The following is a 26017-nucleotide window of genomic DNA, read 5'->3' on the forward strand; positions in this document are numbered from 1 at the left end:
CTGATTGGCTCCTCTGCGGTGATGCTCATTGAGCTGTTTCCCTGCCCTTTCAGACCACGGAGCTGCTCATTGGGGGACTTTTTTGGCTCCGCCCACGTGACCCAGCCAATCCGCCTCAAGAGCAGGAGGATTGTGGGAGGTGGAGAGAAGCTTGTGTGGGAGAGAGAGGCTTGTGGAAAGCCGGTGGTGGCAGTTGAGGCTCTGAGGGTTTTTCCTGAGAGGCTGTTTTGTTTGGCGTGTGTGGTTCTAAAAATAAAGTTAGTTTCTTTTGACAAGTGGCTCCTGATTGTGCCCAGCCAGACTGCGGCATATCACGAATGCTCCAAATATATTCACTGATGGGTCAAATAATGGTACAGCAGCAGTAGTTACCCCTGATCAAATTTTTACATTTTTAGTACCCAATCAATCAGCTCAAAAGGTAGAGCTTAATGCACTATTACAAACTTTTGTGATGTTTAAAGATTCTGTATTTAATTTATTTTCCGATAATCAGTATATAGTTAATGCTACAGTATCCCTTGAAGATGCTGGTAGGATTTCCCCTTCCTCTACTGTTTTCTCTTTGTTTTCCACTATACAAAGTCTAATCTGGGACAGAAAAGATCCATTCTTTATAGGCCATATCAGGGCACATACAGGATTGCCTGGAGCTCTTACTTTGGGCAATGATTTAGCAAATAAAACTACACATGACATACATATTTTCTCTACACTAGAAGAAGCTACACATTTTCATAAAAGGTTCCATGTCAATGCTAATACTTTACAAAAGCGTTTTAAAATAACTAAGGAACAAGCTAGACAAATAATAAAACAATGTCAAAATTGTGTGACCTTTTTACCACAAGTTAATCTTGGAGTCAATCCTAGAGGACTGATACCTAACCATATTTGGCAGATGGACGTCACACACTTACCAGAATTTGGAAAATTAAAATATTTGCATGTTACAGTTGATACTTCTTCTGGATTTTTGATGGGCTCCCTTCATGCTGGAGAAAAGACTAAAGATATTATAGCTCATTGCTTACAAAATTTTGCCACTGTGGGTGTTCCAAAACAGTTAAAAACAGATAATGCCCCTGGTTATAATTCTACCTCTTTTAAACAATTTTGCTCATCATTTGGCATTACTCATATAACAGGAATCCCATACAATCCACAGGGATAAGGCATAGTTGAAAAAGCTCATGAAACTATGAAAATGTACTTATTAAAGCAAAAAGAGGGAATTGGGAAGGGGTATATATCCCCCAAAGATAAACTTAAAATAACCCTTTTTACTCTAAACTTTTTAAATTTGGATTCATCAGGGCTTAGTGCTGTGGAAAGGCATATGTGTCCAAAAAATGAACATAACCCCAAGGTACTTTGGAAGGATATTCTAACAGGACAATGGAAAGGTCCTGACCCAGTGATTGTCTGGAGTCGGGGGTTTGTTTGTGTGTTTCCACAAGGAGAACAGCAGGCGATTTGGATTCCAGAGAGATTAACTAAAGTCCTGACCCAGTGATTGTCTGGAGTCGGGGGTCTGTTTGTGTGTTTCCACAGGGAGAACAGCAGCCGATCTGGATTCCAGAGAGACTAACTAAAGCGATTTCTACAGACCAAAAAGAAGATGATTTGGCTCAAATCCATAACAGCTGATATCCAGAACTCCAGTTTGGCTATCATAACATCTGTGACAGTGGTTCTCCCACACCTGGAGGCTAATGAAACCAGGATGCTTTTTTCAATATCTATTTTATTATTGCCCTTTCCCACATCATGAAGTTCTATTTTGTTTTTTGAGCTCATACAGACCTAGGTTAATGTTTTGCTGATCAGTCCTATTTTTTGACTATGGAGTTTTTAAACATTGCAATGGAGATTTCACCTGTAAAAAGTTACAAGGCCTTTACTAGTATGTTATGTGTTGTATGTATTATATTATGTGTGCACACTTGTGTTTTGTGTTGTATGTTTGTATGTGCGTATGTCCATATATCATATATGACGAGCGCTCATGAAAAAAGTGGATCCAAATATTTTTTTCTTATTCACATGATTTAAATGGTTTAATTTAAATTGGGTAAACAGCTGCTGAGGATTGTTTTAATATGTGAACAAAAAAGGAGGTTAACAGATCTGTTCGTTTACTTTCACTTTTCCTTTTCATTATATTTAATAATTCTGTTCAGGATAAAGTAAATTCTTCAGAAAATTGCTTTCTTTTAGTGCCTGCTGGAATTTTTAGCCATCATTGCCAAAATTCTTATCTTCATCCCAGTGCCAGTGAAGACAATGATAAAACTAAACTACAGCTTCTGCTATTAATGGATTCCTCTGCTTTGAACTGCTTGCAGAACTTGCCTGGACTATGTATCACTTGTATGCATTGTGAACTATCTGTTGGTGCAGTGACTTGTGGTACTGCTGGAGTATTTTTGCTGATGATGTCATTGGTGGTACAATTTTTCCAAAAGGAGCCGTCAATTGGCTTGGTGTCGTGGCATTTTGTATCCTCCTCCCTTCTGCTTATGATGGTTGTTCAGCTAAAATTTGGGGGCCAACAGAGGTGAGGCAAAGAACCTCACCCCCACACTGGTACAAAGGCCTATCCACAGGTGTGGTTGTATGCTGGATCAGTAGTCAATGATGGATAAGATCCAACTGCAATAGTACCAACCTAAGACAGGAGGCTGACACCTTGAGGTCAGCTCATCGGATGACGGGTAAGAAGCATATGTAGTATTGGACAACCTAAGACAAGCACGGTCCCTAAGCCACATGCTTGTTGTTTAATTAAACAGAGAGGGGGAGATGTTGAGAGCCTGAGCAAAAGCGGCCCCAGCAAACTTCCAGCTGATTGGCTCCTCTGCCATGATGTTCATTGGGCTGTTTCCCCGCCCTTTCAGACCACGGAGCTGGTCATTGGAGGACTCTTTTGGATCCGCCCACACGATCCGGAAGTCTGCCTCAAGAGCCGGAAATGACCTGGAAGTGCTGGTGGAGTGCTGGCCAGAAGTGCCCGTGGTTGCGGTTGAGCTCTCGGGGAATTCCTGGAGAGCTCGTGTGGTGCAGCGTGCGTGCTAAAAATAAAGTTCATTCCTGCTTGACAAGTGGCTCGTGAATTGTGCCCAGTCAGACTGCGGCACAGCACCTTCTTCTGTGTGCCAAGCTACTATTACATATCCTGTGCTGCAGAAAATGGATATGGTAATTTTCTTCTGGACAGCCTGCAATCTAGCAAAGAGGACAGAAAGAAGAAAGGCTACAGAAAAGAAAAACTTGTCAATATAAACTATGCTAAGTGTTAAGTAAAATCAAGGTGAATACAAAGGAGGAAGAACTCCTGGAAGACCTTGAGTTAAACAATGTTGTCAGAAAAAGCCCAAAGAAATGACACTTTGGTTTTGGCCCCAAGCAGAAGGTACAGGGAGGTTGTGTCAGATGGAGAGAACAACATGTGTAAGGTGCCCAAGGTAGGAAAGGATGTGGCATGTTGGAGAAAAAGGAGGAAGATCAAGGAAGATGAAGCGAGGGAGCAAAGATGAAGCATGAGATGAAGGTGAAGAAACTGACACACTATAGAACTGCACCTCCTCAATACCTTTCCCTGTTTGAGAAATAGAGATTTAGAGTTTAATTACAGGGAGGTAGGAGGTAGGTGATGATAAATTATGTAAATAATTTGGTGAAGTCTCAAAAACTACAATTCAACCTTCTAGGAATGCATATCAGGACCACTCCCCGGGAGCTTTCACATTATTCTTTATTATTTAAGGAAATCTTATGAAAGAATTTTTAAAAAATCAAAAGTCATTATTCATTGTCTTTCTCATATACTGTGACAATTCCATGAGTAACCATTCAGTATTACATTAATCTCAAGAGGAAGAGCATTTCTGGTCTCACAGGTATGTATTAAAAAACAAACAGTACCTACTATTGACACACTTCAAGGGATTGTTAAATTGTAATTATAGGTTTAGCAACTTGACCAAAACTTCTTTAAGGGCTTTTATTCTGTTTATTCTATTTGAGAAAGGAAAATGTTTCCTTTAAAATTTGTAGAACCCACAAATTCAAGCATGATATTTTATTAAACTGTAGCTTTCTTAGTTACAAAGAAAATGGTTAATGGCTGTTAGTCTCCACTAATATATAGCCAATATTTTCAGATTGCATTCACACCTGGCCTCTAGTACTGTCAATGATTATGGCCAATTTTGATAATTTGGGAATTCATAAAATTTAGAAACTTTAAGACTCAATTTTGCTGTCTACAAATGGAAGAAAACAAAGAGGTAAGTAGGACCTAAGAAAACGAAAAATGAACAACTCCAGACAACATGCTTATACACAGCTGTGTATGTGAAGGAGCTGGTGAGCCTAAAGAGAAAAGAATACAACACAACTACTCCACCAGGGCCATTCAAGTGAATTTCTAGAAGAGAAGCAGCTGTTTTGAAAACCTTTGGGGAGAAAGGGGAAATATAAAGTCTATAACATGTGGCAGAAATGTTCCTTTCCTCCTAATAATATTTTGGAAAAAAATTTGTAAATGTACAGAAAAAGAATATGATCCTATTATTGAAGAAATTAACATCATACAAAATGCACTTAAGTTTCACTGTGTGTTCTTTTAACAATGGAGCAAAATTTTACTTTTCAATAAAAAGTAAGTATAATTCAGTTTATTTAAGAGTGACTCGTGGGGCATCTGCTCTGGTGTCACCACTAGTGAGAGCAGTTTATATGTGGGAATCTGCATTTTAACAAAAGTTCCACAGTGGGTCTGGTATAGGTAGGTGGTCTTTAGACCACCATGTGAGAAGTGTCATTCTGTGAATTCCCTACACAGAAAATAAAGTTAACTGTGTCTGAATGTAATTAAGTCCAATCTCAGCTCTTCGGAACTGTCACTGTCCATCAGGACCTATCCAGCTTTATATTACATAATTTCAAAATGTACAACACAAGCACTTCCCAAGCAAACACAGCTACAAACAGTGATTACAGAATGACCTGCAATATAAGCATCACTGCAGGCAGACACACAGGACAAGTGGCAGCTTCTGCAGAGCTCTGATCAATTCATTCAGGTAAAGTGTTGAAGCAGGCCATGAGGCACACCTCTTCGGACCTCCTGAAAGATACCAGGCAGGCTCTGGCAGGACTTGATGGTATTTGTGAGCTATTTTAGTTTCTGCTTCTTTCTGGGGTTGGGAGTGCACACTGATATGAGGATACAGGCCCCTAGGTGTGAAAAGTCCTGGAACTCTCTCAATAAGTTTATCAACACTCACATCAATAGGCAATGCTCCAGAATTCATTACCAAATAGAATTCATACCAAATAGGTTCTTTTAAACATCATTAGGACCCAGCAATAGCTCAAATGTTTTAAAACAGCTGGGTTCCTGTAGCAAAGCAAATGAAATGGGGCCTGAAGGTTAAGTATAGCAAGGGGGGTGTCATCAAGGTCCCCTCAGCCCAAGCCTCAGGGGCTTCCTAAGAGCAAACATCACTCCCAGTCAAACAAACCACATATATCAGCATGGTTTGTCCCAAATAATATTCACTGAAATGTTCAAGGGAAAGCTAAGAATAATGCAACAATAATGTATCTATCCTCATATTTAATTAAAAAGAGGGCTAACAGCACTTCTTAGAGGGAGGTCATCCTTGCTCAGCAAAAGATTTCTCTGTACAAAGCTATTTCAGTAACAGATAATAAAACAATTCTACATACAAACACTTAGGAAAGCTACCATTCCAGTAATGGTACTGATGCAACAGCTGAAACTCTAAAGATGAGCTACAAAGCACAATTCTGCAGTTGATAGAAGCCATACAAGAATCAAGCTCATTATCCATTGTCAAAAGTCTTATTAAATTCAACATCTACCTCTTTGCTTACTGTGCCTGGGAGCCTCAACTGTCCTCAACAGAGTTGTATCATATAAAAATGTCTGTAGGTATAAAAGTTACAGACAAAAATTTGAATATACAGTAACATCCCAAAGTTCAATAGATAAAATAACCATTTTCCCTACACAGTAACTACATAAACAGAGAAAGAAAAGAGAATGATGACCTAAACTCCACTCATGAAGAATACTGCAAGATGTCAACCGATTTAAAATAAAAACTTAATACAGTTATACACATTGAACCCATGCAAGTATGAGCCATGGGCAGATGGCCTGGGTCTCTGAGCTTTTCCCTATGTTTGTTTCCAGCCCAATATTATTGTACATTTGACTGGTTGTGCAGGGCATGACATTCAGCTGTACCTATGTGCATCTAAGTAAATCTTTAATTTACCTTTGGCTGTAACCCTCTTTTTAAAAAAAAAGAATTACACACTGGGCATCAAGACATCCAACAGATGTCCAATAACACTTACCACACAGAGTTGCCTGTGCCTGGCTGTCTGAAAGCCCACCCACAATTTCATTTTCAATTAGCAGCTCCTCGAAAGGCAGTAATGAAAGCAGTTGCTAAAGAGCATTCAGATGTCACCAAAAGACTGCAAACCCAAACTGTAAATAGCACATTGTAAGTTGCCTGTCACTGCCATCAACTCCCACAGGAATCTTGCAGCACATGGCTATCACAACCATCTGCTCAGCTCCCACCAACACCACTGCAAATCACAGGCACCCACNAAAAAAAAAAAAAAACAGCCACCCCTCCAGTATAACACACAACTAACTCCTGAACATACACAAGCCTGGATTAAAAATCCTCAATAACTAAATGCTGAAAGTCAGCATCATATTCAAGTCAATCAAAATTCCCAGAGATACTATAAACCGCTTTTTTATTCTCTCAATCTTTCCTTACATATTTTTATTCTTATAATTGAACAATGAGAAAAAAGTAATCTGTAACTTAAATTCATAGAGGAAAAACAATTTTATTGGATATCATAGTTAGTAACCTTCGCATGACAGCATGATTTTTGAAAAGCAATTAAACTTATTAAACTTGAAACAATTAACATATTAAACTTGAAATTCTGAAGTATGAGGTAAAAATGGTTTAACTGTGGCTCACATCTCTTGATACTAGCTCAAGGTACCTTCAGGCATTTAACCATTATGAAAGAACACAGCAAAGTTCATATCTTTTCATTATGAAAGCATAATCACAAATTACATTCATTTTTCAAGTGCTCTGACTTCCAGAAGCCTGTAGGCTCTAGAGTCAAGCTGGATAAATACCTGGGTGATTTTGGGCCTGTATTTTCACCCAAAACTAATTATAGCAGGTTTTCAAAAATGTGACTTGAACTGGATCTGTTTAATCAAAGTTTTCCATTACAAATCCTCCTTTGCAAGATAACTTTCTCTAATAACAAATGTCACAGAGAGTTCCCAAGACATCATGAATAAGTCTCTCTAAAATACAGAACCAGGGGCTGGGGTTGTGGCTAAGTGGCAGAGCGCTTGCTTTGCACATGTGAGGCACTGGGTTCGATCCTCACCACCACATAAAAATGAATAAGCAAAATAAAGATAAAAAAAATTACAGAACCAATCACTGGTACCAAACAACTGAAATAGGAAAGAACATAGACTGGGAAATACTGCTTCATCAGGATGGGTAGAAAGATAGATGGTGGCTTAGTTACCTGGGCCCTCATACACCAACACCACCATTTATGCCAAATACATCCAATGTGCAATGCTAGTACAGAAAGAAAATGAACCCACCAAGGACAGCTCTAACTTTATTATTAATTAACCGAAATGAATGAGTAACAGCTTTAATTTTAAAGACTGCACTGGAATCCATGACTTTTCTTCCTAGAAATCAGCAGACATTTTTGGTCAACTATAAATGTTCCACCAAATTTGACTCGGCCATACTGGATTTTCAAAGAGAAGCAAATTTCCATTTCTTATAAGTATTGTCTATACAATACTTATATAAAGCTTTTTAACTTATATAAAGCTTTTTAAATCATATAAAGCATAAACCATCTTTATCAGCAAGATCAGCGTCTACCTGCTAAACTGGTAACGTATTCCCAAATTCCTTAATTTTTCCCATGAATAGTGTTTGTCTACAACTAGAAGGCATCTCAATAGGTTATCTCTTTTCTGCAAAATTCTGCTCTTAATGACTTTGGGGCACCTAAGTCTCAGTTAAGGAGAAAGGCTCGATTTATTTTGATGATACATCCTGATGTCTGTTTAAAAAGTTAATATATCGTAAAAATGACTTGTAGGTCACTTCGGTCTATTTCCTCTGGTTCAGTTCAAACCAGAGAGAAAGGAAAATCTAATGAATTAAACTGAGATTTAGGATATCTAGTTGGAGCCAAACCTGAAAATTATGTGAACTCTCATCAACTTTTTATCATTGCTGCTCTATTTTTAAAACCCTTTTGCATTCTCTGTATTTTAAAATATAAAATACTAAATTTTTAAAGCATTCCTTGTGGTCTCCATGTCAGATATATTCAAAATTTTTTTGACTTTACTCAGTGTTCTGGGAAGGATTATGTTTTCCCAAAATTCTTCACAGAAGTCATGATTTGGCCAGTAGATTTGACAACACATCACTTTTGTGTTACTCAGCCGTTTCATTGTGATAATGAATTTAGTCTCCAAATGAGAGAATAAAGCGCCTTAAGGAGACAACCTGTGCAAGCTCTATTTTGACTTTCGCACCCCTCTCCCTTCCTCCTTATTAAAAAATCTTAATCCAAATTTGGTTACTTTCAAACTCTCCAGCTCTTGATCTACCCTCTAAATTTCATAGCTTATTCTGATTTTTCTTTTACCTTCAAAGACCATTTTGATGGCCAAAGTCAAAGTCTGTTTGACCATACTATCATTTAGTTTCTAGAAATATTTGTAAACCCCTCCCATCCTCTGACCTGCTGTGCTTTTTCTGCATACCCAAAGAGAAGGTACAGGGGAAAGCGGAGGCTCTTGGCTGAAAAGATTTGGATCTAAATCATTGTGCTGAACCTCACTGCCAGATGGCCTCAGACAAGCCATTTGATCAAGTATGAGTTTCCACATCAGCAGGGTAACCATAATTTCCTACTAGGCAGGGTTGATGTATGAATTACAGGTTATATTATGCAAACTACCTCACTGAATGCCTACAGCATAATTATTATAGAACTGTATGTATTATAACTTCAATTGGGGGATTTTAGGATTATATGTTAGCCCTCAGAAACACCATCCTGAGTGTCATACTGAAGGGCATTACATGCAAGAAGCTTTTGGAGTCCATGCTGAACCCATCATTCCAGATGGTTCTTAGTATACTCTCCTTTATTATCCACAGGCTGAACTCTGACACCAAACTGCTCATTACCTTTTCTTGAGGCTTCTGAACCTTCTGATCTTTAAGCTAAAATTCATCATGCAAAATACACTCTAGATGCTTTGTAACATAACTTCCAAACCAGTATGATCATTATCAAACAGAAATTTCTTAAGCTAAAATCTACATTATGGGCTGGGATTGTAGCTCAGTGGTTGAGCGCTTGCCTTGCATGTGTGAGGTACTGGGTTTGATCCTCAGCAACACATACATACATACAAACATACGTAAAACAGATATTGTGTCCATTTACAACTAAAATATCTTTTAAGAAAAACTTCATTAGATCCTAAGGAGAGGGCAAAAATTTATGTTTAGTGGGGCTAACGATGTGATTATAATGGTCTGTGGGTTTTGAAACCACTGTTTTATATGATTGCAGATCTTTCCCCTCTGCAAAGAAACCCCTGCAACTAGAAATTACCTGTTCAGCTTCTAATTAACAGCACCTGCTCTGTGAACCACAATTCCTTCCCCTGCTTCCTTCAAGTAATAGTCAATCCCACCCAATGGTCTCACCAAAAACAAAACATACCCAGGACACAGGTAACTATACAGTCACTAGAGCCTCTGGATTTCTGCAGGGGAAAAAAAATTGTTACAAACAACTTCATCTCTCTTTATCAGTCATCAAATGTACAGATTTCACAGACAAAAATTCTCCTCAAATTCCAAGGGCAATATTTGCCTGTGGATCATTGAAACCTAATTAACAGGCCAGGGAGCCCCACTACCAACTTGTATTCAATTGGCAGATCACAAAGACTGTCTTCAATTATGGACTATGGAAAACAATTAAGGCACTAAAAGGCAGTCCCTTTCTTTGTCACTGCTCTCTCACATGCCACAATACTTGAGCTTCCCTAGAAAATGTCAATCTTATGCAAAGCACTACTCAAAGATCCAATTTTAGTACCCTGGAACCATGAAATACACAATGTATGTCACTAAATTTCCCTATCCCTTTTGTCCTAATTTCAAGGTTCTTTTCCCTACACACCAGTCCACCTTGACAACTGTCAAGACTTCAGTCTGCCTTAAACACCAGTCTGCCCTAAACACATCAAGCTTTGCTGCGTAGAGAGTATTCAATGGAAAGGATACCAAGCCAAAGTTACCAATTCTAACTGGAAAAAAAAAATGAGATTGGGATTATAATCCTTTAGAAGCAAGCATACAGCTCTGCAAGCAGTTACAGGATGCCACCAAGGATAACTTCTCCACCTGTGCGAACAACCACAGAGAAGCAAACATCTATAGAAGTTCACAGAATAAAATAAATCCAAGTTTTCTCACCTGTCTGAGTCCCTTCGGCATTTTCTTTCTCTTCCCAAGGTGCTGGCAGAGATTACGGTCATTTTCTCGGTCTGAGCTGTAGTGGTGTGGGTGGCTGAGTCTGCTCTTCTTTGAATGAAAAGATAAACCATTGGTAAGTGCTTCTCGTTTCTTCTTGGTCAAGGGAGTCTGGCGTTTCTCCACACGTTCGTGAGGCTTAAGTGCTACATCTTTCTGTAGGGGGGGGGAAAAAAGGAAGGAAAGGGAAGCGATGGTTATGCAGGTATCTAGGGCCATATCCAAAACAAAGGTTCAATAAAATTACTAGAAAAGGTGATGGGGACAGAAAAATAGGATGTAATAACCTAAAACTGAGAAACATGGCTCTCTTTTCTGAGTCCCTGATGCTATCACAAATATACCCTTTCTAATCTTCTTGGACAGAAAACGTAATAAAGCACAAAGTACTTGTCCATTGAAAGTGATTTCACTGGTGCCTTTGTTTCATTCTGTGCTGGATCAGCACACAATGACATTTCCAGAAGAAGCTCAATATTCTTACTTTTCAAGTGACTTTTCAATGACTGTATATTTCAAAGACGAATACTAAGTACATGCCCAGTTCAAAAGAAAAGGCACAAGACTGAACATATCAGAGCCAACAAGAAGAAAACTATCAATTCATATAATTAGAATGTTTCCATAATGCATTATATTTTTATCACATGTTCATCTCAACATCCTTACTTTCCACCTTCTTTGCAAAATGTAAATGACAATATAATCATCACAAAGATCAACAGCAACAACTTTGCATTTATCCTTATGGGTAATCAATGTCCTCTAACAGGAGTTGCCCAGTGCAGAATCTGAAGCCCACATGAACTAATAAACAGAAGTCCCTACAGGCAGCTCACAACATACTGAGAATACCAGAAGGCCTGGGCTCAGTCTAGATGCTAGCACCATTCATTTCAAGCCTTGAAGTCAGTCACTGAAATTCTGAGCTCATGTGCAAAACTTACGGAACCTCAGATCACCTGATATATGCCATATGAATCCTGAGAAATGAGATACAATTCTTAAACTGACAATGTTCTTTCATGGAGTCTCCTTCCCACATTTTCTCAGTTTCTGTGGTCCTAATGGCACACTGAAAAATAAAATAAAACCAAAATAAAGCTGAGGGTGGGTGCACACACCTATAATCCAGCTACTCAAGAGGCTGAGGAAGGAGGTTTCCAAGTTCAAGGCCAGTGCCAGCAACTTAAGGAGACCCTTGTCTCAAAATAAAAATTTTAAAAAGGTTTGTAGAGGGGGATAACTCAGTGGTTCAGCACTTTCCTAGCATGTGTGTGTTCAGTCACCAGTATTACCAAAAGTAAAGTTAAAAAAAAAATATTTCTACCTATTTTTCCATCTCAAAATTTCACTCTTTCCTCCCTTCGAAATTTAATACCCACATACTAAATATATCACTACAAACTGTAATGATAACTCAAAAGGAAAGGCAAAAGGTATTAAAACTGGGGGAAATGATCTAGACCAGGGCAGAGGGTTAGGGTCAACAAGATGACATAGTCTGAAAGGCTGAGCACAGACAACTTGGGCAAAAGCCTTGAAGCAGCTGATAGCATAATCTGTCTGAAAAAAAGGTCAAAAGTGGCAGGAAGTAAGCAGCGGACCTCTGCAATCCCAGTGTTTCATCAAATAAGTGTTTTACATAAGCCAGGTAAAATAATTGGTGGTCAATATATACTTATTTAATGCATAAGTAAACAAGACTAGTTAAAACATTCAAACCTATAAAGCACAGCAGTGATTAAGCACAATAAAAATAAAGTATAATAGTGATTTTAAAAAATACTAAACTGCTTATAATACACCAAAGCAAGCTTTGAAAGCTTGATAGTGCCAGTAGGCAATGTATATTGTCATTTACATTTTGCAAAGAAGGTGGAAAGTAAGGATGTTGAGATGAACATGTGATAAAAATATAATGCAATATGCAAATATCAAGAAACCCCAGAAAGGAGTAAAGGCCTACATGTGGGGGTAAGAAATAAAATTAAAACAGTCCAATAAGGCAAGTGAGTGGCTTTGGGTCTAACCTCTAGCTGTTAGATGATCTGTCCTATGCTATTTGAGAGGTAGCTGTCCTGAGAAAATGTGGATGTAGTGAGCAATGTTTCAGAGGACAAGCTGCAATCAAAGCAAGTGCAATGGTCACTGACTGCATAGTCTCAGATCTTGCACACTATACCTAACACATAAAAATATTCAATTAATGTCTGCTAAATAGAATTCCTTTGTCCAGCATCTACTACATCAATAAGTTATGTTAAACACCTGCTTAGCTCAAAGTATTTTCTGTGTTTAATCTCACATTTAAACAAAAGAGTTACCTCTCATGAAAAGATACTGAGGAATATCAACAACAGAAGGAGGCAGGCGAGTTACATTGTGAGTTGCTCATTTATAATACAATTAAATTGGACTACTTCTAAAGGAAATACAAAAACTACCTATAGGGTTAAAAAAAAAAGGGGGGGGGAAAAACCCTCTTTTCATTGTCATCAACCCACCTACTGCCCTGAATCTTTTTCTTGTAGCATAACAGATTAATAAACAAATAATAAGCTAGCGTGGTCATGCACACCTGTAATCCCCTCAGCTTGGGAGGCTGAGGCAGGAGGATAGAGTTCAAAGCCAGCCTCAGCAACTTAGTGAGTTCCTCAGAAACTCAGTGAGATCCTGTCTCTAAATAAAATACAAAACAGGGCTAGGGATGTGGGTCAGTGGTCAAGTGCCCCTGAGTTCAATCCCTGGAAACCGAAACACACACACACACACACACAATATTTAATAAGGTATCAACTGTGCTTTTTAAAACATTATGCCCATCTCATTGGAGATCAAATCTTTTATCATACTGAAGGTGCTCAAGTTAAAAGTATATTGAAAATTATGAGCAATTCATACAAATGTGAATTAATATTTATGAGATTATGTTATAATTTTTTTACAAATTCATTTTTTTTCACATAGCATATTAATCACGGCATGCTTACTGCCCTGCAGAATAGCTACACAGAGCAAATGGATCCCATGCCATGACATTAGCTTGTAAGAGACCTGTCAACGTCTCAGCAACAGCAGTAAAATCATCTTAGTTTCAATTAGTATTGAGATTTTTCCCACTCTGGAGAGGGGGAGATTAGTGTTTATATAGAGGTGGTGACTTGAGAGATACAAAAAAATGAATAGTCATGAAAGGATTTTTAATAGTTAAGAGGCTTGTATTTTCAAAGAGTAGAGATTATCTTAATTTTTAAGATACATATCCATTTATAAGTTACTGTATAGACAATATTAGTACTTTGGAACAATTCCTGCATAAACCAGGCCATCCCATCATTTGTTCACTCCTAGTCTCTAAACAGTTACTGACTGCTTCTGAAGTATATAGTAAAATAATCATTTGTTTCCTTTGACTGTGTCAGTGGGAAAAAATGACCAAAAAATGTCCCATATAAGCAATAAAACTCAAAAGATAAACCAGGCACCATGGCACACACCTATGATAGGAGCAACTTGAGCGACTTAAGGCAGGAGGATCACAAGGTTGTGGCCAGCTTCAGTAGCTTACTAAGACCCTGTCTCTAAATAAAAAGTGAAAAGAGCTGGGGGGTGTAGCTCAGTGGAACAGCACTACTGGGTTTAATCACCAACTCTTGAGTGGGAAAAAAATCAAACACACAAAGATTTACTAAAGTAAATTAACAACCTTATCAATGTTCAGAACAGTTATACAATGATTTTATAAGTGTGTACATGCACACGCACACATACACACACACACACCAACTTACCATCAAGTAAGTAGTGGTATTTAAGAATTTCCCTAAAGAAACTTGGACAGAACGGCTACAATACAGGGAGGAAATGTGTACATTTCATAAAATAGCTTTTTGGGATCAATGAATAGCAATTTCAAAGCCTATTGATCCATTAGTTTATAATGATATAGGCTAGTGGTTCCTAAGGGAAACCCCACCTGTAGTACTTTCTGATAATAAGACAACTACACCTCATATTATTCAAGGAAAGCATTTTGCAAATGAAGAGTGACAGAATATGCCACCAGAAAAAATGCCCCTTGTTCTAAGGATTATTTTAAGTTAAGGTCACTTAAAAAAGAATAGACACAAAAGGAATACTCTGCCTTTGCTGCACCAGGAGAAAGGCAGCATCTCCACCAGGATCCACAAAAGAGAGAAACCCCAAGGAAGGAGAGAGGACATCTTCCTATTAGAAGCCATGGGGCACTGACCCATCTCCCTGAAATAATTCTTCCCTTCCTCTGGCCTCTCCACACATTTTCACTACTTTTCTACATAAGGCCATTCCAATTCAATCTTCTTAATAAGAATTTACATTGTGTCATTTTGAGGTTATTTTCCTTCAAGGTGGGATCAACATACCTGCAAAAATATGTACATTTTTTTCTTACTAATCTATTTAGGGTCAATTTAATTCCTAGGCCTAGCCAGAGCCCTTAAGAACGCAGAGAGAAAAATCTGCCTGGGCTAAACAGTATTGGACTAGAGAGAGTAAGAGGGCACACAGGTAAGAAACAGATCTGGAAAAGTGCTTGAAGGTATTAATTTGACAATCACAGAAGCAGCCAGAAAAAAAGCAAGAAAACCAGTCCACTGCCTGCTAGGTGAAAAGATTTAGACACTTTTGCTGACAATAGAGGGGGTAAGTGTACAAGCCATGCACCACAGATGGGAATAAGTTTCATGAATGGTTGGAATTATTTGATTTTTAGGTCACTGGTGATGGAGGGGCAGGTCACAGAAGCACATCCACTGAGAGGCTCAGAGTCTGACTAAACAAAGCAATTTCCTTCAACATCAGCCCTCTTCAAAACAGGTGATCTTGCTCTTGATTTTCCCTTCTCCCAAATTACTATCCTCTACTAAAGACTTCCTCTGCCACTCTTGAATTTCAAAATGAGATGGTTCAGTGTTGTGCAAACTAGGAGAGAGCAACAAATTGCAGATGTAGGCTGCGGGACTCCACTGGCTGATTACAGATGAAGACACAGGCAACAGAGAATGAGGACACAATTTGCCTGCATTGCATGAAACAGGTTTTAGAAAGAAGTCTCCATTTGATTTTTCCAACCAAACTAAATAGGGGGTGACCAATCATTTACAAAGCATCGGTGCTATGTGTGTCTGCTGCACGTTCACATGTGTGAGAGAAGGATGCAATTTAAACATATCTTATTTGAGTTATTTGATCTTAGGAACTTACAAATAAAATAACAAATAAATCAGGAGAAAAAGGAAAACTGCTCTGCCTGTCACCACCAAATGACAATAATGGCTGTGTGCTGTCATTTTAGTCTGCTGGGGCCTTTGTTGGTTCATTGTGTAGCATTTATACCTGTTTTTGAATGTTTTTTACAAACACTGATCCCATCAATGCCTTAGTGCAAAACAAGTGCAAGGGTACACTGTGCTAGGAACTAAAAATAACCAAGAGTGCAATAATAAAATAAAAAAGTAGAGAACATAAATAGAACTCTTTTTTATATTTATTTATTTGGTGAGGGGGAGTTGCCGGGGATTGAATTTAAGGGCATTCGACCACTGAGCCACATCCACAGCCCTATTTTTGTATTTTATTTAGAGACAGAGTTTCACCGAGTTTTTTAGCACCTCACTTTTGCTGAAGCTGTCTTTGAACTTGCAATCCTCCTATTTCAGCCTCCGGAGCCACTGGGATTACAAGCATGTACCACCATGCCTGGCTATGGCAGCTCTCTTATAATTTAACTCTATTTGGCTCTGTTCACAGTGGTGCCCCACATTGGATTTTTGAGAAAATGGAATTACAGCAAGACTTTTAGGGCCTAAACTTTTAAGGAAAAACAGGAGACTATGTACAGGAATATATACAAAATATTCAGTATGGAATTCAAAAATTAATCTCAAATATTCACATCTTTAAATAAAACAAAAACCAATATACCTACTATGTGTCATACAATTTGCATCTGTTGGAAATATCTAAAAGGATTCCCAACCCAGTCTGCTTAATCCTGAAAGCAGATAAATTCATCAACTAGTATGCTAAAACAGGTTACAGAAGGAACAAGTAGAATGCTCTCTACTGCCATCTTTCACACTAAACTAAACTTACATTTCTGCTTTGGTGTAAGGATAGAAACACAGATCAATGTGACAGAACTGAGTCCAGAAGGAGACTCACACATAACTGGACGAATGATTTTAAGCAAAAGCCATTCTGTGGAGAAATAACCAAGAGTGCAATAAACCCATAAAGGTATCAAAACTATCATCAGTCCATAAAGTAATTGATAAATTATACTTAATCAAAACATACTATTTAGATAAACCACATTACAGGGGGAAAATCAAATGTTTACTTGATAAAAGTTTGTATGCAGAATATATTAAAAGTTCTCAAAGATAAATTAAAAAAAATTAGTTGGAAAAAGATCTGAACAGACACTCACTGAACAAGACTTCTGAGTGGCATTTAAGCCTATGGAGAGATGGTCAACATCAAGAGTTCATTCAGGAAGTGCAACTTAAAACCACAATGAGATACAAAAGTATTAGAAAGGCTGAAATGAAAAGAAATGACCAACACCAACTGGGAGCAAAGATACAAAGAAACTTTCATATACTACCACATTGGAATGTAAAAAAATACAACCATCTCGAAAAAGAATATGGCGGCTTATATAAAAGTTCAAAGTACAGCTACCATGTGATACAACCTTTTATTTTCAGATAAAATAGAGAAATACATACATATGCTACACAGAGACTTGCAGGTGCACATTTATATCAGATTAGTACTGAGCATAAAACTGGAAACACAACCCAAATGTATGACAACAAATGAACAGATAGATAAACTGTGCATATAACCATTCACTGAAATAGTACTCAGTGATAAAAAGGAATAACCTACTGATACATGCTACAATCTGAACAAATCTCAATAATTAGGCCAAGTTTTGAAAATTCAGAAAAACTAGGAAATGTAATTATACAGAAACTAGATTAGTGGAGGGATAGGAAGAAGTGATTAATAGGGGCATTAGATAATTTGGGGGCCAGGCACAGTGGCACACACCTGTAATACAAGCAGCTCAGGAGGCAGAGGCAGGAGGATCATGAGTTCATAGCCAGCCTCAGCAATTTAGTTAGGCACTAGCAACTCATTGAGACCCTGTCTCTAATAAAGTACAAAATAGGCCTAGGGATGTAGCTCAGTGGTCGAGTGCCCCTGAGTTCAATCCCGGTAACCACCTGCCCCCACCAAAACAAAACAAAAAAAAGAAATTAAAGAAAATTTAGGGAATGGTAGACATGTTCTTAGTCTTGATTGTGGCAATGGCAAAATGACATATACATGCCAAAATTTATCAAACTGTACACTTTTTTAGATGTTAATGAACCTTTATTTTATTCATTTATTTATATGTGGTGCTGAGAATTGAACCCAGCACCTCACTCATGCAAGGCAAGTGCTCTGCCACTGAGCCACAACTCCAACCCCACAAACTGTACAAGTTTAATTCACACAATTTACTAGTATGTCACTTTTACCCAAATAAAGCTTTTTTTTTTTTTTAAGGCAATCCTGGCCATCATATTCAACTGGTATATTATCATTACCAATAACTACACCATGTTTCCTGTCTGTCAACAGAAAACTGTTCAGATTCATAAAACAAATGGATAGCCATGCTCTAAAAGAACTAGCTTTAGGCCAGATGTGGCCATGAAACTTTCCAGAGGCCAGTCAGCTGTGAACACTAATGTCTCAGTCACACAGAAGAACAGTGACTAGCATTGACATCATCTTCAACAACAAAGTAGATTTTTCATAGTTCATTTTTTTTCCTTTATTTCTAACATTCAATTCTCAATTACTGCTCAGAGGCTATCATTTTGTAAAGTTTTTTTGTTTGATTGTTTCTTTCTTTCTTTCTGTTTGTTTGGCTTAGGCACTGATGATTGAACCCAGGGGCACTCAAACACTGAGCCATATCCCCAACCCTTTTTTGTATTTTATTTAAAGACAAGGTTTCTCAAAAGTTTCTGAGGGACTCACTAAGCTGCTGAGGTCCTGTCTCTAAATAAAAATGCCAAATAGGGCTGTTCATGTGGCTCAGTGCCCCTGAGTTCAATCCTTGGTACCAAAAAAAAAAAAAAGAACATAAATAAATTTTACTGTTTCTGTATGTCAAAAAAATTAAGGAATTTTACTAAAATATATTTAACACATGATGGTACACATAACTTAAGGAAATCCAAATGACAAGGGAGAGGGTTTTGTTTTTTTTTTTAAAGTTGAACTACAAAATAAAGTCTGCATATATAAACACCTTTCGAATGGGTGGTGCCATTATCAGAGGAGAGGGAAAGGGGAAAAAAGGGGGGTGAGGGGGAGAAAACAAAAGCAGCCATCAAGAATCTCTCCTAAACTCGGTTATACAATAAACCACAAGTATCCGCTGAAGTGAGATTTTGGCACACTCTGAATTGAAAATGTCCTAGCAATCTCTCATTCCTATAGATAATTGAGAGTTGGCTGCTGTTAGACCTTAACACACTCAAAGTAGTTGAGTCCCTGGAAACCAGATGCTATTGCTTAAAACAGTTTAAGCTCTCAGTCCTGAAGGATTCCTAAAATTGGATTACAGTCCCTCCAGATAATCTGAGAAATATAGCATGACAAAAAGGAAACCTTAAAAAAAAAAAATTAACTCCTCTATAACAAGCAACATTCTGAACACTGAACACAGCATGACTGAGGCAGAAAATCCCATCAATGAGAGCTTAAGGGCAATACACCAAAAGCCAGTCCAAAAGAGAAAAGAAACCATACAACAGAAGAAAAGATAACAGAAGACAAAAGAGAAAGAACAAAACATAATTGCCAGCCTGAGAGCAAAAGTCAGGTTTGTCAACTGAAGAGAGGCAAGCAGACAGAGTGTTCAAATTTCTACTGCTCTTACACCCGTTCATATAAAATCCATTAAGACAATATTTGAGGGGACACGTAATCCTAATGACTTCCCCTTCAATTATCCATTATTCTTTTCTACTTATAATAAATAAGATCTAAGTACACATTTAAAAAAAACATACACATGGCCAACAAATATGGCTAAAGATGTGCAACATCACTAATCTTTATGGATATGCAAATCAAAACCACAATGAGATATCATCCTTCACCTGCTACAATGGGTATGCTCAAAACACAGATAAGCTCTGATAAGAGTGACCAGAAAGGGGAATCCTTGGTTTTCTATTAGTAAAACATCAATTGGAAAAGCCTTTATTGACTTTTTTTCAAGGCACTTTGTTTGCAAACATGGGAAAAGAGTTAATGTACTTCTTTTGGCCAAAAAAAAAAAACATAATTGGGTGTTCCTGGGATCAATCATTATTACCTCCATGAGGACAGCGTCATAGATTGTCATTTTCCAGATTTCCTAGCAAAGAACAAGAATACTAGGCTGTAAGCTGTTTTGAAAAGAATGAATGAGGGAAATGGGATGCCATTACTATTTCCTCTCATTCCAGGTTATTCTACCATGCTACCAAACTGTATGCTCCAAGATTCTTCTCTTTCAGATTTCGATGCAAGAACTTTCAAACTTAGTAACTATGCTCCCACATCCACCTTTTAGTGAAACCCTTACTATTCACCTACATGTTAAAGAGGTCTAAATACATATAGGGTATTTAGAGATCATGTGAATTACTTTACTAAGTCCAAGAGAAGACTAAAAATAAAGGGGGTGCATTGTGAAACGTCATGTCATACCTTCTTTTTTGTGTCAGGGTCAAATTATCATTTGCTAGTTCTCAAAAACGGCCCCTTTTTAAACAAAAATCAGGACTGGTCACTGCTATCATCCAAATGTTCCATAAGAGACCTTGGAAACTGGTGAACCTCTTCATATCCTGAAGTTTGATCCATGAACTTAGTAATAAGGCACATATTTTCTTTTTTTCACTGTTTTCTTCCCCAGATACCTACATATTACCACACCTTCATTGTATTTTTGAATTTTTTTTATTAGTGTATTACACATAATAGTAGGATTTGGTGTTACATATTCATACGTGTACAACATATAACAATATAGGTTTGTCAATTTTGTTCCCCAGTACCTCCCCTTATCCTATCCTCCTCCCTTTCCATGATCCCCTTCCTCTTCTGGTCTCCCTACTATCTCATGAGATGCCTGCCACAACCTTTTTCCCTCTTTTTTCCTTCTTGCTTCCACATATAAGATGAAACATGATCCTTGACTTTGAGTTTAGCTTATGTCACTTAATATTAAGTCTCTCAAGATCCATCTATTTTTTTGCAAATGACATAAATTCATTCCTATTTATGGATGAATAAAACTTCATACACACCTTCATTTTAAATAACGAATGTCTCCAAAAGCAATCATCAATTAGCTTACTGATATGGGGGCGGGAGGGGGATACCAGGGAATGAACTTGGGGCACCAAACCACTGAACCACAACCCCAGGCCTATTTAGTATTTAACATAGAGACAGGGTCTAAGTTTTTTAGCACCTCGCTTTTGCTGAGGCTGGCTTTGAACTCAAGATCCTCCTGCCTTAGCCTCCCAAGGCGTGCACCACTGTGCCTGGCTTGTGCTACAGTTATTATAAGTGATATGTATTTAAGGTTACTTCACTATTCTGGACGAGTCCTGGAAGAGAGACAGGAATTCTAGTTTTCGTTTGATGACCTTTTGTAGGTCTCCATTACCATTAGGAAGAGAAATATCGAGAAGATGATATGCATCAGGAATCCCATCTAAAATATGGATACTTGAACCTACACGAAAAGATCCCGTGTGACCATTCTAGTCACTTAAAATGAAATTAAATCGGCCACAGATGAAAGCAGAAGATTAGGATTCTGGGCTATGGAATCTTAATTCTTCTCTGTCATGCTACAGCAGTTATGATTCTCACTTTTCCCCTTAGTCTTCCCAAAAAGAAAGGCAAGAAATCCCTGATATGATCTCAGAATCTTACATGGGGGGACAAAAAGGAATATCATCAGTAAGTCCTCCTGACTCTGGCTCTTAAGATGTCAAATCTGTATTAACCAGCAAGAAAAGAATAGCTTTCTACTTGACTTCTGAGTAGAGTTTGGTTGTACTGATCTAGAAGTAAACATGATGGCTGAAATGAGGGAAGCACTCCCCACACACACACAAACCCCACACACACGGTGTGGGATGGGGCACATTCTGTACACTCAGAAGAAAATAATCTTATAAAAGGTAATTTAATGTTTAGAAATATTCAGTGATAGGAAAAAGCAACTGCTGGCAAAATTTGTGCGATGTGGGGCTGAATTTAAATGTAGCTTTAAGTAGTACACTGGTCAGTGTATATGGATGAAAGATACTCCCTTTATGGATCAAGTTTTTCAAATGGTTCTGCAGGATTTCTACAGAACTATAAAATGCTTATGAATTAAATAAGAATTCTGTAACTTTTTCCAAATCTTTTGTGGAAAAAATGATAACAGAGAAGAAATTAAAAAAACAGGCCACAGGTCTTCTCCTATTCCATGAACAAGTGTTACATGCTGTCTCAAAATTTTAATTGACTTCTCAAAACCAGAGACCAATCTATTTCAATATCTACAAATATAGGGTCCTCTACTTAGATTCCTTCAACTTCTGTAATGTTATTATCCTTAGTAAGATATTTGGCACACACACAGAAGACGTTCAATGAATATAGCTTATAGTGTGTGAATTCGGTACAGGGTTTTCTTCCAGATCATATTTTTCAACCTTTTAATCATCTCTGTGAGATTTCTCTCATGTACGTGTAGCCTTCATCTTCTTTTGTCTTAACTGGGTTTTGATTTGAGAAATGTACATGAATTAAGTGAGAAAGTCAGATAATTTCTAAATATAAAACAAGGATTAATTTATGATTTTTCATAACAACTAACATTTGTAAGTAGTTCAGAGTTGAAAAAGTTTTAATACCTTTTATTTATTTACATATTTACTTATTTATTTGGGGTATAGGGGGGATTGAACCTAGGAACCTTTACTACTGAGCTGCATCCCTGGTCCTTTTTGTATTTTACATTGATACAGGGTCTCAATGAGTTGCTGAGGGCCTAGCTAAATTGCTGAGGCTGGCCTCGAATTTGCAATCCCCCTGCCTCAGCATCCTGAGTTGCTAAAGGTGCTAGGATGACAGGTGTGTCCCATAACCTTTAAAAAGGTTATGATAACTTTTCAAATCATCATTTCATTGGACTACCTAGTATGTTCAATATAGCAGTCAACAATGTTTTCATTTTATAAGTGAAGAAACCAAACTCTGATAAAGAAATTACATCCCAAAGTCAGGCAACCAGCAATTGGCAACATACTCTGAGTTTCCATGGTTTTAAATCTACTTTTATACCCTAATACCAGGTTATTATAGCCTTATTTTTAACTGTCAGAATTACGGCCTCTTGTTTAAATTGCAGTTCAGTATTTTCTAATTGTAAAATCCTCTGTGCACCTCTACTTCTGCAAAGCCTAAGTAATGAGTTAAAAGTATTGACTTTTATGTCAAAGATACTTTTTTTTTTTAACAGATTTTAAAAAGCGATAAAATCAGCAATGAAATAAAATCTTTGGCTTTTCTTCAAAACTGACAATCTATGCCATCTTATTTCAGGGGTGAAAAGTAGCAAAGAATGACACCTTTTCTGAACTTAAAAAAATAACCAGAGCTGTACAAATGCTCCAGACCCCAAACTCTATATAAATATTCTGCCATAAATATTTATTCACATAAATATTTATGTGACTCAATAAACATTAATGGATAATGGTAGAACTTAAAATACCCATAGGTGCAAAATGAAAAAATTCCCGCTTATAAATGCTATCACTAAATGAGAAGCACATATAGAGTTCACTAAAAGTTTCCCAAGTCTGCGGGCTTGTTCACAGCGCCAGCCTATGACTCTGCACATGTGTTCTCTCTCTTTCTGACTTCATCCCCCGCTCCCACGCCACTCTTCTATTTCAGGATTTATACATATGATTTTCTTCCTTTAACATCATATGAATAAAAATATAACTGAACTATCCTGCAGGTTTGCATAGTAGCCAAATGCTTAGGATATACCCAGTAGCCTGAGACACAGACCAAATAAATTCTTCAAGGTATCTCTGCAGAAAATAAAATTGGATCCTACAATTATGGTCGAAAGAAAAGTGTCCTTTCAGTTGGCTACTATAATTTAGACTGGAGAGATGAAAGGAAGTGTCCGTTTGCATAAACAAGTCAGATGCTAACTCTGAATCAATTAAATCATACACAACTTTATAGATTTTTACCCAGTTTCTTGAATAAGGCATAAGATTGTCTCTATACCAAGGCTTCCTATACATAAATTTGGCCATGTTTTGGTACTTATTGGTTCTATCATATTTGATAATGGAATCAATCTCTCCCTTTAGAAGCTCTGGGTTAATGGCAAAGTTTATTAAACTGCAAGCAGTCATTCAGAAAAGATCAATATAGACATGATTACAGAGTAACCAAAGGATTAAACACAAGATTTATCACAAAATTAAACTGAATTAAATGTTCTCTGATAGCACTTGAAATGCTGTCAATACTTTTAACTCATAATCTATGCTTTCCTATGTTTACCTAATAAGCCATAGGGATGTGCGATTTAAGAAAATGACTGCTTTCAAAACTATAAGCTACCAAGACTTGCTGAAAGCATTGAGAATCTCTTCTTGAGTTAAGGAGCAGCACCTTAATTTATCAGTCAGAGCCTGTCTACAGTGAATTCAGCAAAGTTTTGAGTTACTCAGTACATAAGCCATTCTGTCCACCCCTTAAGCATACCTATAACATACATCCTTTCAGGTATACATCTTAGAAACTGTGCACTCAAATTACAAACTTTAAACAATTTCTTTCTGTTTTTCTGGCACAGAAACATATGCTATGACACTGACCCTCAGTCCCTAGCAGAGAAGGCTGGACGATGTCATCTGGCTATAGGGAAATCAACACTTCCCCATCCTGGGAGGCTTCACTGATGCCACCCCAGCTCAGCAAATCACACTCCAAAACGTGAAATCCCCATCACTGCTTATGAAAGGTAACCATTCACTAAAAAAACTGGCAATAGCACGTGTACTCATGATCTGTAAGGAAGTCAATATACATGATGGCTCTTAAAGCTGATATCAATACATAGTGAGCGAGAAGAGCTCTGTGGGACATGAAATGATAAAGGCCAGGACTGCTGTGTGAAGCTAGGAGGGTGTGTACTTGAGCAGATGGAAAAACAGTGTGGGGGCAAAAAATGAGCCTGTATTTTAAACTACACCTTAGATGGCAGCATGTTTAAGGGAGACTTTCTTTTTTCCTCTGCCCAGTTTCTGTCTTGTCACTAGAACCTTTATCCCATAGATGGCATGGGCCCTATACTGCCTGAGTACCAGCAGGTTCTGATGATTTCAATAGTCATCCAATATGACAGCTTTGTTATACAGAGGAGGTCAAGCTATGTTCGAAACACGATGCTGAGGCTGACACTGCCCTGTAATGTCATCACTCCCCTCTAAGAATACTGATTTCTACCAGAGTACCACTTCTCTTCTCAGCAGTCACCCCACCTGACAACACCATTTAGTGCTAAGGACAGTCCCAAATAGTTGTCAGTTCCTCAGGGAATAGAGTGCCATCTGTCCATTGAAGAAAAGCCTCTGCACTCTACTCAAAAGCTGAGGCTGTTAAGTCCACAGTCAAAGCTTCTTACAATCAGATGCCTTTTTGATAGAGATCTTATCAATTTTGTAAATTATTTCCCACAATAGAAACTTTATTCCATGAAAACCGAGTTCTTCACTGTGGTCCATGCTCAAGTTTCCCATTGCTTCCTATGTGTCTTTGCTCAACCTAATCCTGCCACAAGCAAGGGCTTTTTGGTGGCACTTGCATCTACATATTTGCCTCAGAGGACTGGCTTTGACACTTAGTAATTTTGTGACATTTCTTCTCTTGGAATACAGGAAAAGAGCTGTGAAATTGCATTCAATTTGTCAAAAAGTATGGGGGGCAAGAGCTCTAATCTCTAGAGTATACAAAGAACTCAAAAAGTTAAACAACAAAAAAACAAATAACCCAATCAACAAATGGGCCAATAACTTAAACAGACATTTCTCAGAAGAGGATATACAATCAATCAACAAACACATGAAAAAATGCTCACCATCTCTAGCAATCAGAGAAATGTAAATTAAAACTACTCT

General features: G+C 37.7%; 1 protein-coding gene across 1 annotated transcript in view; it reads right to left on the reverse strand.

Annotated features, from left to right (window-relative positions):
* The window catches only part of Auts2 (activator of transcription and developmental regulator AUTS2), a 1115816-nt gene that overhangs the window by 796181 nt on the left and 293618 nt on the right, over positions 1 to 26017 (reverse strand). Inside the window, 1 exon segment of the mRNA XM_048790082.1 lies at positions 10638 to 10850. Within this exon segment, the coding sequence (XP_048646039.1) occupies positions 10638 to 10850 (213 nt within the window).

The sequence above is a fragment of the Marmota marmota genome, unplaced genomic scaffold, assembly GCF_001458135.2.
Source record: "Marmota marmota marmota unplaced genomic scaffold, marMar, whole genome shotgun sequence".
NCBI classification, from domain to species: domain Eukaryota; kingdom Metazoa; phylum Chordata; class Mammalia; order Rodentia; family Sciuridae; genus Marmota; species Marmota marmota.